This window comes from Lepidochelys olivacea, assembly GCF_965140295.1.
Source record: "Lepidochelys olivacea isolate rLepOli2 genome assembly, chromosome: 2".
Taxonomy (NCBI): domain Eukaryota; kingdom Metazoa; phylum Chordata; order Testudines; family Cheloniidae; genus Lepidochelys; species Lepidochelys olivacea.
The window spans coordinates 61,800,185-61,819,918 of record NC_140412.1 but is presented as its reverse complement, the minus strand read 5'-3'; the positions used below and the strand labels follow the sequence as shown (position 1 = coordinate 61,819,918).

Genomic DNA, 19,734 nt, shown 5'->3' with positions numbered 1-19,734 from the left:
GAAGAAATGGGGGCAAAACACCTAGCTGGCCTCAAGACTGAGCTTGGTAAGTTTATGGAGGGGATGGTATGATGAGATTGCATATGATGGCACGTTATCTATCTGCAACTGCTAGCAGCAAATATCTCCAGTAGCTGGTGATGGGACACTGGATGGGGAGGGCTCTGAGTTACTACAGAAAATTGTTTCCCCAGTGTCTGGCTGGTGGGTCTTGCCCACATGCTCATGGTCTAACTGATTACCATAGTTGGGGTCAGGAAGGAATTTCCCCGAGTCAGATTGGCAGAGACCATGGAGTTTTTTTTGCCTTCCTCTGCACCATGGGGTACGGATCACTTGCAGGTTTAAACTAGTGTCACTGGTGAATTCTGTGTAAGTTGAAGTCTTAAAACCATGATTTGAGGACTTCAGTAACTCAGCCAGTGGTTAGGAATCTATTACAAAACTGGGTGGGTGATGTTTTGTGGCCTGTAGTGCAGAGGTGGTCAGACTAGATGATCACGATGGTCCCTTCTGACTGTAAAGTCTATGAGGATGTCCTGGGAACCTCAGAGGAAGTGGTCACATTAGGTAGCTTTTTAAAATCTAATAATGCTGATACAGAGATACTCCATCTAGAGACAAAAAACAGAGTATGTTCTCAAGAAGAACTTGTAATCAATCTAAAAGTCCATCTAAAGAGCAAGGATTATGTTTAACAGGAACAGTGCACTAGATTTTTACTTGTGGTAACGTAGTTTCAAATATTAATCAATATGTGATATCTAGGCAGATGACCAGTGAGAGTGAATTTTGTGGTTTTGTTATAATCCCCATTTGTGCACATCCCAAAACCACCATACAACAAGCAAAGGTAAGAACTAGTATGGTGGGCATGCAAGTCTTTTTTCCCATTCATCTGCTCTCACCATGTCCTTATAATGTTGGAGAACAAACACCTGTCTTCTACGTCAACAAGCAAGAGAGAGGAAGATCTGCCTCCCTGTGTTCAGAAGTGGTAAGCCTGAGGATGAGGTGTATCAGCAATCACATCACCCTATCAGCAGCCTGCCTTCTGGGGAAGCAGAATATGCTCACAGACTGCTTCAGCAGACGCTCGCACTCACCCATGAATGGAAACTTCACAACATGGTGCTGCACACCCCAACCAGAGATCTATTCACTACTCAAACAAACAGAAAATGCACCACGTATTGCTCCAGGGGAGCCCTAGGTCACTGCTGCCAGAGCAGTGCTTTGCTTCTTATCTGGTCAGACCAGTTCAACTATGCCCTTTCTCCGATGCTGTTCCTGCCAGAAGTTCTACGCAAGATCTGACAGGGTATAGCAAGGCCCCCTTCTGGCCAGACAGTTCTGGTTTCCCCGGACTCCTGCATATGTCATTTTGCCCATCAGTTATCTTCCCAATATTCCCTGGGTTCCTGACCCAATGCAATGGCAAGATCAAACACCCCAATCCATGACCACTCCACCTCAGGGCATGATATTTGGATGGGCGTGATACCCTAGAACATTCATGTTCATCTGCACGAGACATCATCTCTAATAGCAGAAAAGACTCTGCTAGGAAATGTCTACCTAAGTGGAAATGCTTCTCATCTTGGACACAACAAAGAGGTGTCCGACCAGAGATTACAGATATTCCTCTCATTTTAGACTATATCCTACCTTCGAAGACCTCGGGTCTACATCAACTCCCTATCAGTCCACTTAGCAGCGATTAGTGCATACCATTCAACTGCTCGAGGTTACTCAATTTTCACATACCTACTGAACTATGAATTCTGGAAAGACTTTCCTGTCTACTTTGAGCCTTTAGCTACTTTCTCCATGTCTCTCCTGTCCATGAAGGTCACCTTTCTCGTAGCTATTACATCACCAAGAAGGGTTGGTGAACTGGGAGCAATGATGGCAGATTCTTCATAAACTGTATTCTGTAAAGATAATTTCTTTGCATTATACCTCAAATTTATCTCCAAAGTAGTTTTGGAATTTCATCTTAACCAATATATGCACTTACTTGTGTTCTTCCCGAAATGAAGACTCCATTCCCTTGGTGTTTAAGAAGCCTTGGCCTTTTACCTGCACAGAACAAAACCAATCAGGAAATCTCTGAGACTGATTGTCGCCATAGCAGAGAGCATCAGAAGGTATGCCATCTCCACCAAGAGAATCTCCAAATGGATATCTGGATACATTCTACTCTTCTATCAGCTCTCAAACCTCCCCCAACCAAAGGCTTCTCTTCAGGATGTACCCCTCCTGGACATCTGCATAGTGGCCATGTGGAGTTCTATTCACATGTTTCAGAGTAACAGCCGTGTTAGTCTGTATGAAGTGAGCTGTAGCTCACGAAAGCTCATGCTCAAATAAATTGGTTAGTCTCTAAGGTGCCACAAGTACTCCTTTTCTATTCACATGTTTGTGAGTCATTATGCCCTGACACATGACTCTGCTGCTGATGCCTTCTTCAGGACAGTGGTTCTCTGCTCAACCCTACCATCCATGTCCTCGCACCGTCCTACTTAGGTACTGCTTGTCAATCACCCATAGTGCAATACAATAGGGACCATCACTCAAAGAAGAAAAGGAGGTTGCTTACCTGTAACTGGAGATTCTTCGAGATGTGTGGTCCCTATCTGTATTCCACTACCTGCCCTCCTTCCCCTCTGCTTTGGATCTTCTCTGATTCACGGTGGACAAGGAACTGGAGAGGCAGTCGATCTGCCCCACCCTTTATCACTTTGCTCAGAGGCACAAGGTTAGCCAGGGCGCATGCACAGACCAAAGGACACTACTTTCCATTTCTCTGGCTCCAGGTGTATGGTGTGCATGCGTAACCCCACTGTGGAATACAGATAGGGACCATACATCTCAAAGAACCTCCAGTAGGTTAGTAACCTCCCTCTTTCAGAGCCAAAGATGTTTAAAGTAACAGGTTGTGATAAGTAGCGTATAATGATGGAAAATTGCAGAGGTGAAAGTAAATGCTTCTATTCTCGGTTCTTCTGTTAAGCATGTGATTTTATCACAATATACTGTAGAAATATTTGAGAAACTAAGAGCAATGGCATTGTTATGTATAGTCACTAAGAATACTGATATTTTTAGGTAGAGAGATAAGGTGTACAAGGTAATATCTTCTATTGGATTAACTTTTGTTGGTGAAAGAGACAAACATCAAGCTTACACAGAACTCATAGCTTTTATTTAAGACTTCAGTTGGCTAAGTATTATGAAATCAAAAAATAATGCAAAACATTGACAACTTATTTGTTCCAGTTCTTCTTTCCATGTTGTTTCAAAGTATGTTACAAAATGCTAAAAAGGTTGTGAGAACTTCTGTTGTGTTTTTAAAACCTTAGTATGTCCCCAAGAAATGCAGCAAAACCACATAAACTCACACAAGAGAGAGAAACATGGAGTTAATTATGATTGTAGTTCACTGTAGTTCACTCAGCGCACAGTCAACCTGTGGAACTCCTTGCCTGAGGAGGTTGTGAAGGCTAGGACTATAACAGGGTTTAAAAGAGAACTGGATAAATTCATGGAGGTTAAATCCATTAATGGCTATTAGCCAGGATGGGTAAGGAATGGTGTCCCTAGCCTCTGTTTGTGAGAGGGTGGAGATGGATGGCAGGAGAGAGAACACTAGATCATTACCAGTTAGGTTCACTCCCTCTGGGGCACCTGGCATTGGTTACTGTTGGTAGACAGGATACTGGGCGGGATGGACCTTTGGTCTGACCTCGTATGGCCATTCTTATGTTCTTATTTTTTTAATCAAGTGTGCTACAGCAGAATATGCTCAGTGAAAATGATCTTCATGAAGAGTGATTCATAATTAATGGATCTTGCCATTTTAATAGTAAAGCAGCTTTTTGGGGAGCTGCAGTGTTCTTTTGTGTTACTGGAAAGCCTCAGCATGTTTGCGATACTAATTGCACTAGAATAGGGACTAAGCCTGAAGTCTGGCCAAAGCCAGTGGTAGAGGCATCTATCAGATCTCATTAGTGCCGCTGATGTTGTCTGTGCTCCTGTGCAGTTTGTGGAGCTCTGGTGCTAGCCGCACCAGCAGAGTGTGGCGTGCTGATTGAGCAGACCTTGATGATGTTCATAAAAAAAGAAGGCTCGGTTCGGTGGTAAAGCCACTTGGCGAGGTTTATTGTCGACCAGGCTCGGCCCTAGTGCCCTGGCTCAACTGTTACAGATACGCTAACACAGGTATACCTGCGACAAAGTCTCCCTTGCCATAGTGTCGTCTTATGACTTCTCCTTTTATACATTGTTACAAACCAGTTACATATTACATTCCAGATGATGTTACCACCTTGTACCCTATCGTTTGAACAAAACATCCTCATCCTTATCTTTATGAGGGGTCTGTATGTTCTTAATCCATCCTTTCAGGTCAGGAATGTGCTTAGTTGGTTAGGTGATACCTAGATGTTACAATTCTGACAAGGCCTATTTTAGTTCACTGCCTTTGATTCATACTGTTAGCTATGCTTAGCGCTCTTGCAAGGCCTACACCAGATACCAAACTTATGTTGTTGGGCATGAAAGGCGCAACCTGGAGGCTGAAACAGGCAGTGGAGACAAGTGTCATACTTTGTGTGTTTCACAGCAAAGGAGGGATTGAAAACTGTTTTGAAAGGAAGACAGGATCATCATGAGAAAGACACAAAGGACATAAACACCACTTCAGAGTACATCTACAGTAGTCACAGGATACACATTTGTAACCTGATGCAGTTAGAATACTTTTGGGGGCTTATTAACGTAAGTGGGACTTAGCCTGATTACATAATATGTTAACAATTCAGGTATGATCAAGAAGCCTGATTACAGAATGTTGTTAAGGAACATAGTCACCCATAGATCTCCCTTATAAACAGAAATACCAAAAGCGCCAACTGGCAGAGGGCGTGTAAGGTGTACAGGGGGTTACAGGGATCCCCTGGGTCTGATGTCTGCATAATAGTGAGCCAGAGGATGTCATGTGAAGTCTCTACTAACAGCCAGTAACACATTGGTCATTCTAATCATTGCAAGATGTATGGATCAATGATATTTAAGTAGTTATCTGGCTATCTTGAAAACTACATTCTTCAGGTATGTGAGTTAAGACAGATAGCCGGAAGGTGATTTAAACTGGTTCAGTTTGGGCAGTGGGTAGTAGATGCTTAACTTTCTGGCTAGTCAAAGTATATTTTATGGCTTACAGCAGGGGTAGGCAACGTATGGCATGTGTGCCGATTTTCAGTGGCACTCACACTGCCCGGGTCCTGGCTACCCGTCCGGGGGGGTCTGTGTTTTAATTTAATTTTAAATGAAGCTTCTTAATCATTTTAAAAACCTTTTTTTATTTACGTTACAAACAACAATATTTTAGTTATATATTAAAGACTTATAGAAAAAGACCTTCTAAAAATGTTAAAATGTATTACTGGCACACAAAACCTTAAATTAGAGTGAATAAATGAAGACTTGGCACACCACTTCTGAAAGGTTGCCGACCCCTGGCTTACAGTTTAAGACTTTTTACGTTACTGAGCCTGATGCTAATGAAGAGATTGTGAATTCACATAAGAGAAGATCTGCGGGAAAAAACAAACACAGAAGGTGGCATCGTATTTGATTAAAGACCATGGATTTTTGGGGTATAACTTGTGGGTACTCAGGTACACCTGGAATCCTTCACTGAGGAAAGGAACTGCCAGTGTGTTCTGTCTTGCAAAAGGAGGGTCACAGCCAACCTGGCTGGAAAACACTGCTAAGACTTTAGCTAAACTTCATTAGACAAGACAGCATGTTGTTAATTAAGTCTAGGCCCTAGAAGGCATGTTATGATTTTATTTTACGTGTGACCATTTGTTTCCAGTATTTCCACTTGCTATTATTTTAATATCTAGTCTTTGTTAAATAAATGTTTGCTTGATTTCAATGTAAATGTAAGTGTTATGGGTTAAATGGAGCGGTGATCTGAAGGGAAACTGGTAAGCTGATGTGTAGTGTTCCTTTGGAAGCAACACATTGCTCCAGGAGGATACCTGGAGAGCTCGAGGGTTGGAGTGTGCCTATCACTGACCTGTAGAGAGAGAGGAGGGCCTGCTTAAGTCTGGAGGGGGAGTGCTTGTGTTGCTGTGGTCAGTGGAGTTGGGGAGCTGACCTCTGACAAGTACAACAAGGCTTCCTTATGCTAAGGGCAGCTGGTAGCGAGAAGCCTCACTGGGTACTCCAAGAAGCATCACATATACCCATTACATACATGTTATTGTTATGCAGTATCACTAAGCTTAGTGGTTCCCCATGGGATGTCCCAATGAAAGGTATTTATTTGTTTAGTGTATCTGTGTCAAGTTGTGTGTGCTATATTAGCACTGCTTGTTTAACAACTAAATGTAATCAGACTTATCACTGTGGTAATTTGATTTTCTTGAGAGAGTTGTTCACTTTCCCTTTTCCAGGCACTAATGGGGAAACCTTTCCAGCTTTTGAAGAAGTTAATTTATCTTCACAGCCACCGCCATCTGCAAGGGAGAGGAGACGAATAAAGAAGAAAGCAATGGAATTTACTGTATGTATGAAATGTTTCTCTCCCCACTTCTGCACCTCTCTTTTGCATTTGATGGAGAAACCTCAGGGGTTTCTGAGAAGAGAGACTAATACGAGTAGGGGTATGGAAAAACTGTTGTATAGCGAGACTGAGAAGATTTGGGTAGTTTAATTTACAAAGGAGACTAATAAGAGGGGACATGATAGAAGTATGTAAAATAATGATTGGTATAGAGAAGATAGTTTGGGAGCTTCTGTTCTCTCTTTTATAACACAAGAACAAAGGAACAATCAATGAAATCAAAAGGTGACAAACTGAAAACTGATTAATGAAAATCCTTTTTTTTTTTTTTTTTTTTTTTTTTTTTACATGCTATGTAGTTAAACTGTGGAACTTATTACCACAGGATGTCATTGAGACCAAAAACTTAGCAAGATTCAAAAAGGTAGCTAGCATCAATTTTGGAAGAGATATTAAACCTCATTTTGCAGGGCAAATTAATTTCTAACTATTAGACAAATCTCCTTCCAATTCCTATTTTGGAGTTTCTTGCATCTTCCTCTGAAACAAGTGGTATTGGCCATAGTCAGAGAGAATACAGTAGATCAGATGACAAATTACTGTGATTCCTATTTCAATAGGAATCACAGTAAATGGCTGTAGATGATGTGTATATACACCGTATAAATGGGTTGTATCCATAGTGGCCTTTCGACAGGAGTGTCATATATATTGAAATCTTCCCATATTTTCTAAATCTGCAGGATGATGTCCCTTTTAGCAAATCTCCACCGCCACAGCCTGACAGCTTCTCTTTGTGCTCAAGCTCCAGTCTCAATGTTGATCAGCTGAAAGCCAGGAATGAAGAACGATTGCGAAGATTGAATGAGTTGCAGAAGAAATCTGTTAACCTAGGTATGACTTTGTTCGATGTTAAAGATAAAGAAACAGATATTAACAGACAAACTATTTGTAGACTAAACAAAAAGAAATTGGCTGAGGCAGTCAAAGTAGATTATTTTAACATAATTTAATACTCTACATCATTGGTTTGCTGGAAAATCAGTTGATAAAAAAGGTTTGAATTGAAGTTTTGTTGCAAGTTTTGAGAGGTCAGGGATACAATAAGGAAAATGAAAGGATATGATATACCAACTCAAGACTTGTATTGCATCTAGGATAGTGGTATACAACCTAATATCTGATGTGTCTGTGAAAAGAAGTAATACCCTCCAATAAAACCCATAATGCAGCTGGCCAGTTGAGCGATGAATATGGAAGCTATATTCTTTTTTACCCCCTGTGGAGATCAGCGCATGCTATGAAGCATAATGTTTCATTACTCCAGTCTTGGCACACGTAACTACAGATTATGTTGGTGATAAAATTCTCAAATTGTGGTACTGAACTCTGAGCTGCTGTCACAAAGAATTCCACAGGCTGACTTTATGGAGAAGCATTTCCTTTTTGTTCTGAAAGTGTCTGGTTTTAATTACATGTACTTATTTGTCCCGCAATAAGTATGTTGGGACACACTACTCAGTTGTGCTGAAAATACTCTTTGGCATAAGTCTTAAATCCCATCTTTGAGTATAACTAATCAACATCCTGTCTAAGCAGTTTTAAAACCAGTATTATTTTTTTTATTTGAAGGCATTATTCAGAAGGCATCACAAAATGCTTTACAAACTGTAAACTAAAACATCTTCCCTTGATTTTGTAGCAAATGGTACTCTTACAACCAGAGTTGTTCTTGTCATCACTGGCTCACAGTAATTTTCATGCAATAGTGCAACAGTGTTGAAAAACCTAGCATGCTTGACTTCGGTTGTGTTTTTACTCTGCCTTCTATTCATTTCTGTCTTCTTTGCAGCTAAACGCTCTCTGTTCCCAAACCCTCATTACTCCATACAATTCAAATACATCTTCACCATATTCAGTCCTCCCCTGCCTATCTACCCAACTTCTTTTCTTGTTCAATCACACCCCTCATGGTTTCACTTAGAATTGTGTGAACAAAGTTGCTATTAATTATATATAACTTGGTTGGTCTTCCTTTTTTGAGCCACAGTCTCCACCTTTTCTTCCTCTGCTACTTTGACTCCCTTGTCTCTGAATGAGGGTCTTCCTTCTTATTATCCATTTGTGTTAACTAGTAGTATTTTATTAGATTAAGAAGTTGGATTTTACAATAGCATTTAGTGTAATCTAGGCACAGCCTGTCCGTCTTTTAATGATTGTCTACATGGATTGCACTCTTGGTGCCCATGAGACTTATGCATGCGAGATCAGATTCTTTTGGCCAGCACTGTCTTTGTGACCCCCTCCCCAACGCAGGTCATAAAGGATGGAGGAGGTCCAGCCATCCCTTGGCTCCTTCTTTCCCCCTAGGGCAGCAAGATGGAACCCTTGCAGGGTCCACCTGCTTTCCTAGCAATAAACACTGTCCTGTTACTGAATTGTTAGTTACGAGTAAACTGGGGTTAGTTAATAATATAGATCAGGGATTCCCAAACTGTGATATGCATACCCCTGGGGGTATGTGAGACATCTCTGGAGAATATGGGGGAGAAATTGTGTAATGGTGGTTTTTATTGATTGCATTTGCATAATAGGCTATTCAGACGAAGCTTTAAAACTCTGTGGGAATTAGTTATATGAAATACAGAAGTTAATTTACTTCAAAATGTACCAGTGAGAACAGATACCTAGAGACTCTAACATACAGAGCCCTCACCTCCAATCACTGTACAGCGTGGGTTCAGTTGCCCAGCAACTGTCCAGTCTAGCTGAGCTCAGAATTAGGGGGGTTTTTTTGGTTGTATATGTTGCACTACAGCTATATCTGTATGTAACAGTGAAATATGGACAGATGGCTAATGACAGGTAGTGTTAAGAATAACACACAAATTATCAGCAGTGAGAAGGGCAGGGGTATGTGGGCTGCTGGTACATCTGGAAGGGGATACACAATAGGAGAAGTTTGTGAACCTCTGGTATAAATAATTACTTTTATTTTGCCCATTGGCATTAAAAGAAAGCCTTTTTATCAGTTAATATGCTAGGAACTCCTACCAATGGGGATATTAGCATGCTCATACACCTGAAGGGATTGCCTCACCTTAATCCTCCCTGTTGGTGCACAATAGGGACTTCTCTCCCACTCACCCTCCTTCCTCTCCATGGGGATCCCAATGGGAATCTGGGAAGGACTCTAGGGACTGCTCTCTCAGTAGGAAAAGACATGGATGTCATAGTAGACGGGCCTCTTGGTATCTTCCTCTGTGTCCAGCATTCCATTACCCATATGTCTATCAGCCTGGGCCTGTTGGGGGCCCTGGGGTGCAACCTCATTCACATAAGCCTGCGGCTACTGCCCCCCACTTCCAGGGCTAGATCCTCGTCTCCCAAGAGCCCAGTATAGACTTTGTTAGCCAGTCAAGTATTGCAATCTCAGATATTAGAGAGGTAGGAATGGAGAGTGACACAGATTAAGCAGTGGAGGGAGAAAAACTAATCCTGGCTGCAATTTCCTCATCTTTTCTCAATTAAGCAGTAAACTCTTTGATGTCTGCGCCAGTTTACAGTTTTAAGGCACTCCAAGACCTCATTAAATGTATGGCTGAGGCTCTCAACATACTGTGGAAGACGGTTCAAGAGAAATCACAAACTGCTGGACATTCTGTATCATTCCTTGCCTGGTAGGCTCATCATATGTATAAATGGGGGGCTGATAGTGTTACAACCTGCGAAAGATCTATGGCAGACTCCAGCATCCTCATCCAAGTATGCAGACTGAAGGTACCAAGTCCCTTTTAATGGATTTGAGTATTTCTGCTCTCACCCAGCGCCAGGATCTCTGGTTGTAGATGCTGTCCAGGAGAAGTCCAAACAACAAGGGCCTCTCAAGCCAACAACTAGTGAGAAGGACCCTGAAAAGTTGGTCTTATTTGGATGTAAAATCTACTTATCACCCAGCCTCCAAATGAGAGTAGCTAATAATGAAGTACTTCTCACAAAGTACAGTTACTTCCACTGGGACAAGGTGCCTCAATTTACAAAGAGGTTTCCTATGGAATATGAGGAAGAGTTAGAATCTATAATGAACAAAAGGCAGCTGGTTGCGTGCATTTCCCTACATTCAGCTCTAGATGCATCCAGTACAGTGGCACACACTGTGGCCACATCTGTGGTGATGAGAAGATAGTCCTGACTATTAGCATTTGGGATACCCAGAGTGGTTTCAACCAACTTCAAGCTCAGCCAAAGATATCAGTAAGAGCATGCCTCAGACTTCTGGGACACATGCCAGACTTCACCTATCTTCCATTCCAGGGTGGTTGAAATTAGCGTATCCACTCACGAGGCACCAAATGAACATGGTGGTAATGGTCCCTTAAAGCGGCCTCTCCTTGTGAAACTGGTGGAAAGACTCTCGTCAAGTGTGCAATAGAGTACCCTTTTCTGCGTCTCAACCTACCAAAACTCTGGTGTCAGATGCCTCCAAACAGGTTGGGAGAGCTCATTGACATAATCTTTAAATTCAGGGTATGTGTTTCCTTCAGGAATCTCACCTATACATAAATGCCTAGAGTGGAGAGCCATCCACCTGAGGTATAAAACATTTCTACTTTTACTCCAGGATCCGCAGTCCAGGACAGACAGACACCAAAGTTATGCATTTTATCAGTAGACAGAGAGGAGCCAGGTCATCTCTGCTCTGTCAGGAAGCTGTTTGATTTTGGAATTGGTATATTCATCTCCAGATCATACCACTGGCCTTGCATCTGCCAGTCCTTCAGAACTCTATAGCCATTTGCTTCAGTAGACAGTTCAGATAGCCAGGAGGAGTTGATCAAGGATGCAGTGTTGCTGTACATTTTTCTCAGGTGGGGTTATCTATCAGTAGAGCTATTTGCCACAGACCAGAGCAAGAAATGTCCAGAGTTCTGCGCCAGAGGGGGCTCCAGTCCTGGCTCCCTGTCAGATGCCTTTCTCATCCCTTGGATACCAGGACTAATACATGCCTTCCCCCTCATTCCCATGCTGCTGAGGGTCCTGAGGAAACTGAAAGAGCTGCAGCATTGGCCAGACAGTTTGGAATTCAGATCTGGTGAACCTCTCAACGTAAGCCCCAAACACTTTGCCTGCTCTGCCCGACAGCCTTCCCCGGTCAACAATGGTCAAATCCTGCACCTGGACCCCAATCTGTTATATCTAGCAGCCTGGATGCCAGGTGGGTGACATCTACCAAAAGCTGTCCAGCCAAAATTCTACTTCAAAGCAAGAAAGCCTCAAATAGACTTAAAAAAAGCTAAGGAGAAGTTTTTTGTTTAGGCATCTCAGCATCAGCTCTCTCCTTCGACATCACCCATTTCAGCATCTACTAGCCCTTAAGCAATCTGGAGTTTCTGTCAGCTCCATAAGGGTACATCTAGCAGCAATATATGCATATTACCCTCCTATACAAGGTCATTCCATATTTTCCAACCCTATAGTGACAGGGTTCCCTATGGTCCATAATAAGTTTTTTCCCTCTGTTTAGGAGCTGCTTTCCTTTGAGACCTCAATATAATATTAACAGCATTGATTGGCCTCCTCCCTGTTTTGAGCCATTAGTATCCTGTTCCCTGTATCACCTTTCCATGAAGATTGCTGTTTCAGTAGCTGTTACATCAGCTCAGAGGGTAGAGGATATTCGCACATTCACAATGGGTACCCCTTATACAATGTCTCATAAGGGTAGGGTTACTCTCATGTCTCATCCCAAGTTCCTGACCAGAGTTGTTTGAGTTCCAAATTAACCAATTTATTCATCTCCTGGTTTTCTTCCTCAAGTCTGTCTCAACTCTGGGGGAAGGAAAACTTCACACTTGAGGTAATAAGGGCATTGTTATACTATCTTAACAGGATTAAATTGTTCAGGAACACACAAACTGTTTATTGCCTTTGCTGAAAGGATTATGGGTGAGGCATTTTCCTTAGAGAGATTATGAAAATGAATCCCCAACTGCGTAAGAGCAGGATATGAGTGATTTATGTTAGAACTACCTGCCCACTTTAGAGCTCATACCACTAGAGCTAAGACAGCTTCTGCCACCTGTTTTGAAGAATGTCTCTATTTCTGAAATCTGTAGGGCAGCTACGTGGAGCTTGGTCCACACCTTTTCGAGATACAACTTTTTGGTAGAGGCTTCCAGCTTGGATGCCCACTTTGGTAGAGATGTCCTGCAGTCATTGTTTAAGTAGGACTCCTACTACCCACTTCCAAGGAAACAGGTAACCACGGTTACAGTAAGGTAAGTTATCATTCCTTTTGCTGTTAGCACATCAGTTCTTCCCTTGTTAGGCAGATATAATGGATTGCTTCATTTCCCCAGAGATGCAGCTAAGTCTAGAGTGGGTAGTAACAATGTTTTCTTCAAAGTAAAACTTTTTGATTCCATGTAACAGTTAGAAATAACAGAACAAGAAGAAAATTTGCTAAGGAAGGGCTATCAATTGCTATTTGTTATTAATTAACAAAAATGAGTAACTGTATAAGCTTTACTGCTGGAGTGTTTTTCCTGGGAATTTAATATAGATTAATCAGATATTGAAATCCTTTTTTCAAACTTCTGTATTTTTTCTTAATAGGTTAGTTTTTTCATCACCAGTTTCTGGACTCAATTATTTTGACCATCACTTTTATAAAGTGATGGTCAGAGTGAGTAAGTGACCAGATTTGGTCTTTTTTTCAAAATATATTTATCTATAGAAACAGATATCTTTGGAGTCTCCAGGGGGCCCTGATTTTTTTAAATGAGAAACTTTGTTTCCCCTCCTGGGATTTTCTTAGATACTCGGTACAAGATGGCCAGTGCGAAAGAGAGATGCAACACCTGTGCTGCCTCTCCCACTCCATGCCATCATCACTTCCTCTGGCTTTGGATTGGGTGGAGCCTGTGTGACGTACCAATAGGGTCCTTTCTGAGAAGTCCCAATCTCAAGCAAAGGAGAAGTCTGGGCCCGGAGAGTCAGAGGTCTGTGCTCTCCCTTCCTTTCAGAAGTAGGAGGGAGTTTCAAGATCAAAGGTGGAAGGCTTGATTGTGGCCAGATTACTGAGGTGCCCTGCAGCAAACAACCCCTCTCTCTCTCTCTCTTTATAGGCCTGGATATAAGTAACTTGCCTCATTTCTTAGTGGGCATGACTGAGAAGACAAATGGATCAGTAGGCTAGAGACAGGATGTCTTTACTGGCTAAGATATAGGGGAACACTGGTACCATTTAGAATGGACAAGATACACCTGGAATGTAAGATGAGGTAAAGAGTACGTGTGTCTGCGCAATGTGTGGCCAGAGAATGCTGCACAGGGATTGATACCTGCAAAGTAACCAAGCCAGTCCAGAAGCATATGATGCAATATATAGTTAAGGATGTATATGTTGGTCTTGGTAAAGATGTGTTACAAGGAAAAGTGCTTCTGTGTAACTTTATAGTTTGGTATGCTCTATACCCACCCTGTACACTTGAGTCTGATCAACTCAGTGTAGCTTTGCTCTATACCAAATAAAGGGACCTGAGTGATAAGACTGGAGTCAAAATGAGTTCTTGGGGAACCGAGTGGAAAAGGTCTTGGGGAAACCCCAACACTGTTCACTGTCACTTGGGGGCATGGGGAAATCTGTTTTTCCCTACATGATTCTTTGGAGCTGTCCTGTGTTTATGCTGGTCCTATTTCCTACTCTTGCTGGGTGAACCTGAAGCAGGGAGAGGGCCTAAAAGATGTGAGTGACTTAATAGATTCTTGTTAAACATGACAAGAATTGAACACAATCTTTGGTTGAGAGCTTGTATTGCCTCAGGGATTTTAGTGAGCAATGAACCCTAATGCTCTATAAATGTTAGATTGTATGGTGTGTCTTTCCTGTTTCTCTTGCCCCTTCGTTTTATGCAGTGTTGTTGTAGCCATGTTGATCCCAGGATATTAGAGAGTCAAAGTGGGTGAGGTAATGTCTTTTATTGGACCACCTTCTGTTGGTGAGACAACCTTTCAAGCTTCACAGAGATTATCTTCAGGTCTGGGAAACTTATGCAGAGTGTTAAAGCTAAATACAAGATGGAACAGATTGTTTGGCATTAGTAGTTAAGACATTTTTCAAGGGACCATTGAAAGTGAAGTGGCCCCTCCAATCATAGGGAGGACAGAAAGGGAAGGGGAGGGAGGGAATAAGAGTAGCTGGGGAGGGGGGATTGTTAGTGTGCTATAGATTATTGTAATAAGCCATAAATCCAGTGTCTGTATTTAGTCCATGATTTTTACTGTCTAGCAAAGTTATGAATTTAAGCTCCCAGGCTCATCTTTTGAAAGTGTTCTGCAGGTTTCCTTTGAGGAAGAGAACTGATAGGTCAGATATAGAATGATCGCTTTGTGGTGTTTTTTGTCTTTTATCATTTTCCTGTGTGAGTTCTAGAACTTCACTCCTCTGATGGTTAGAAACCTTAGCCTAATTTCAAGCCTGAACTTGTTGTTGGCCAGTTTTATCCATTTGTTCATATGTCCACATTGGCGCTTAACTTAAATAAGTGCTCTCTCTCCCTGGTATTTATCCTTCTGCTGTGGGGAGGGATAGCTCAGTGGTTTGAGCATTGGCCTGCTAAACCCAGGGTTGTGAGTTCAATCCTTGAGGGGGCCATTTGGGATCTGGGGCAAAAATTGGGGACTGGTCCTGCTTTGAGCAGGGGGTTGGACTAGATGACCTCCTGAGGTCCCTTCCAACCCTGGTTATTCTATGATTTATAGAGAGCAATCATGTCTCCCTTCTGTCTTCTTTTGGTTAGACTAAACAAGCCAAGATCTTTGAGTCTCCTCTCAGAAGGTAGGTTTTCCATTCATCAGATCACCTAGTAGCCCTTCTCTGCACCTGTTCCAGTTTGATTCATCTTTTTTAAACATGGGAGACCTCATTTGGAATACCATGTGCAATTCTGGTTTCACCAGTGCCTTGTTTAGTGGTACTAACGCTTCCCTGTCTCTACTGGAAATACTTTGTCTGATGCATCCTAAGACTGCATTAGTTTTTTTTCATGGCCATATCATATTAATGGCTCATACTCCTCCTGTGATCAACCAATACACCCAGGTTTTTCCCCTCTGTCACTTCCAACTGATAAATCCCCAGTTTATAGCAAAAGTACTTGTTAGTCCCTAAATGCATGACTTTGCTCTATTATATTTCATCCCATTTCTGTTACTTCAGTTTACAAGATCATCCAGATCTTCTTGTATGATATTCCAATCCCCCTCTGTATTAGCAATACCTCCCAATTGTGTGTCATCCACAAGTATTATTAGGACGCTCCCACTTTTTGTGCCAAGGTTAGTAATAAATATGTTAAATAAAATTGGTCCCAAGACTGATTCCTGAGGAACTACACTAGTAACTTCCCTCCAGCCTCCATTCACCTTTCGGTATGACCTTGTAATCTCCCCTTTAACCAATTCCTTATCCACCTTTCAGTTCTCATATTAATCCCCATTTTCTCCAATTTAACTAATTATTTCCCATGTGGAACTGTATCAAATGTCGAACTGAAATCCAGGTAAATTAGATCTACTGCATTTCTTTTGTCTTAAAAAATCAGTTATTTGATCAAAAAAGGAGATCAGGTTAGTCTGGTACAATCTACCTTCTTTAAAACCATATTGTATTTTATCCCAATTACTGTTCACCTCTATGTCCTTATCTGCTTTCTCCTTCAAAATTTGTTCCAAGACCTTGCATATAAGTAAGGTTAAAGTAAGAGGCCTGTAGTTTCCCAGATCACTTTTTTTCCCTTTCTTAAAAATAGGAACTGAATTAGCAGTTCTCCAGTCATAGGGTACCACCCTCGAGTTTACAGATTCATTAAATATTCTTGCTATTGGACTTGCAATTTCATGTGCCAGTTGCTTTAATATTCTTGAATGAAGATTATCTGCCCCCACCCCCACCCAATTTAGTCCCAAGAAGCTGTTTGAGTATGACTTCCACCTCAGATGTGGAAATTTCTACCTCCATAGCCTTGTTGCCATTAGCCACCCTGTCACTACCCCTAAACTCTTGATTAACTTCATTAAAAACTAAGGCAAAGTATTTGTTTAGGTGTTGGGCTATGCCTAGATAATCTTTAATTTCCACCCCACCCTCACCTGGTCCCACTTCTTTCCTTGTTTTCTTCTTATTTATATGGCTATGGAACCTTTAATATTGGTTTTAATTCCCTTTGCAAGGCGCAACTCTGCTTGGCTTTTGGTAGTTCTCACTTTATCCCTACACTTTGACCTCCAAGAGGTAGTTTTCCTTGCTGATCCCTCCCATCTTCCATTACTTGTAGGCTTTCTCTTAATCACCTGTTTGAGATGCTTGCTTATCCAACTTGGGCTGCAACCCTTCCCTACGATTTTTTTCTCCTTGCTTGGGATGCAGGCTTCAGATAGAATGTGGAGGAAGGTTAAAATTACTTTCAGTCAAAGTTTCAGAAGCGGATACTTGAATTCTTCAGTCCAGTCCATTTCCCTGAATAATTCTCTTAATTTTTTAAAGTTAGCTCTTTTGAAATCAAGGATCCTCATTGCAGATCTATTTTTGTTTATCCTTTGATTTAGTTTAAATTGAATTAGCTCATGATCACTCAAACCAAGATAGCTCTTTACAACCATCTCTTTTATGAGGTCCTCCATGACAGACATGCAGCCTTAGTCTTAACTAGTTATGCCAAACAATCTGTTCTATCTTGTATTTAGCTGTGACACTCTGAGTAAGTTTCCAAGACCTGAAGAAGAGCTCTGTGTAAGCTTGAAAACTTGTCTTTTACCAATGGAAGTCAGTCCAATAAAACAGATTACTTTACCCACCTTCTTTCCCTCTCCCTTTTGTCATTCATTACCCACTCCACAAGAAAAGCTATTGACTAGTTATTTCTATAACACCTGAAGGGTTGTAAGAACTTCCTAGAACTTAGATGTAGTATCCTCACAAGTGAATTGGGAGGAACAAGGAGTAATGGAAGAATTGGAGTGGGAATAGAGGAGAGAAGACAATTTGAATAAGGAGCTAGTAATCAGTTGAAACTCCCTTCCTATAACCGCCTCTTCTTCTTTTAGCGATGGTCCCTATTGTATTCTACTGAGAGTTATAGGCGTGTGCCATACGTCTGGAGCTTGAGCTTTTGAAAGTAGTAGTGTGTATTGGTCCATGCATGCACCCTTGATCTGCCTCATGGTTACATCTGAGGTGATAAAGGGCGGGGTGGACTGACTGCGCCATCAGTTCCTTCTCATCACAGCATCGTCCAAGTCGGAGCCTCTTCTTAGGAGGAAAGGTCTCCATGCCCTTGTATGATGTCATCTCCTTGGAGGGTGCGTTTCCCCCCCTAGACTTACCTGCTTTGGGTTGTGTTCCCGCCCACTCCCATGAGGCTCCTGTTGTTCCAACATTCCAACAGCATTGCTAATTGAACCAGCCTCTGATTTCTCAGGGTTGGAGGACTCGGACGGTGCTCAGGATCCACCCTTCCTGTACTGCTGGTGTGACTACTCCAAGGCCCCGCCAGCTCAATGGCAATATCCTCTCTTTTTACATAGCACTTTCTACTCACTGTTCCCCATGAGGTTCTTTCCTCTCCTCCCTCCAGTGGCGGATGGGACCGAGTCAGGTTTGTACTGGGATACCATTCCTTCTGTCTTCCCCCTCCACCACAATTGTCACAGATGCATCGTCTGCTACGGATGCCTTGTTCGGAGTGGCCCAGATGGATGAGCATATGACTCAAGAGACATGGACTGCTCGAGAGTCCTGGATGCACATCAACATCCTGGAGCTTCAGGCTGTGCAGAGAGAGAGAGTGTTTCTCCTATCCATTCCTGTCACATCTTCAACATGTCAGACAACACCACCATCTGCTACATCAACAAGCAAGGAAGCATGAGGTCTCCTGCACTCTGCACAGAAGCAATTCACCATTGGGATTGGTGCATTGCCCACAAGATCCTGTTGTCGGCAGCATACCTTCCTGGGACTCAAAACATGATTACACACACTCTCAGCAGGAAGTTCGTGATTGACCATGAGTGGGAGCTTCATGGTGCTGTGGTCACCAGCATTTTCAACTGCATTTTCAACTACTACCAGGGACCTCTTCAACTCCCAAACCAACAGGAAATGCGCCCAGTACTGCTTCAGGGGAGGGCTTGGTGCCCTTTTCCAGGGTGATGCCCTAATTCTCCGCTGGTTGGATCAGTTCAGTTACGCCTTTCCCCCTCGGACACTTCTGCTATGGGTCCTGCACAAGGTCAAGTGAGAGAGAGCGACGGTCATTTCTGATAGCCCCATTCTAGCCTCCCCAGTTCTGGTTTCCCCTTCTTCTCTGCATGTCAGCGCACCCGCTACTTCCACTGCCACCTCTCCCAGAGCATCCTGATCCCCAGACTCTTCACCTCCGGGCTTGGGTTTTGGATGGGCATCTTCATTAGAGTGGGAATGTTTGTTAGCAGTGAAGAACATCCTCTCAAGTAGCAGAAAGGCGTCCACAAGGTGATCTTGTGAGACTAAATGGAAGCATTTCATCTCTTGGATCCAGCAGAAAGAAGGGTCTTGTCCCCGAGGATGTGGCCATTCCTCTTGTAGATTACCTCCTCTCCCTAAAGATGTCTGGCCTCGCTCTCAACTCTATCAAGGTCCACATGGCTGCTCTCAGTGCCTTCCATCCTCTGCTGGAGGGGCATTCTTTCTTTACTCACCCATTGACTTCCAGGTTTTGGAAGGGCCTCCTGCAAACCTTCCCTCCTCTTCAGCCCCTCGCTCCCCAATAGGACCTCAGCATTGTCCTCAAGACCCTGACAAAGTCACCCTTTGAACCTGTGGCCTTGTGCGCTCTCTCTCTCTCTCTCTGTCCTCTCTTTGAAGGTCGCCTTCCTGGTTGCTGTCACATTCGTGAGATGGGTTAGCGAACTGGGGGCCATGATGGCGGACATTCCGCCTGTTTACTACATTTCATAAAGACAGAGTTTCCCTACGTTTGCACCCCAAGTTCCTCCCTAAAGTTATCTCTAGTTTTCATCTCAACCAGCCTATACACTTAACTTCTTTCTTTCCAAAACCTCACACCTTGGTGGAGGAAAGGTGCTTTTACTCCCTCGACATTCGCAGGGCC

At 42.6% G+C, this 19,734-nt stretch overlaps 1 protein-coding gene across 4 annotated transcripts in view; it reads left to right on the top strand.

Annotated features, from left to right (window-relative positions):
• Positions 1–19,734, top strand: part of CSPP1 (centrosome and spindle pole associated protein 1) — a 178,537-nt gene that overhangs the window by 154,680 nt on the left and 4,123 nt on the right. For all 4 annotated transcript variants that reach the window (XM_084619083.1, XM_084619082.1, XM_084619080.1 and 1 more), the window contains 2 exons: positions 6,471–6,580; positions 7,324–7,474. In XM_084619083.1, coding sequence (XP_084475209.1) covers positions 6,471–6,580; positions 7,324–7,474 — 261 coding nt within the window. The remainder of the gene's footprint in view (positions 1–6,470; positions 6,581–7,323; positions 7,475–19,734) is intronic.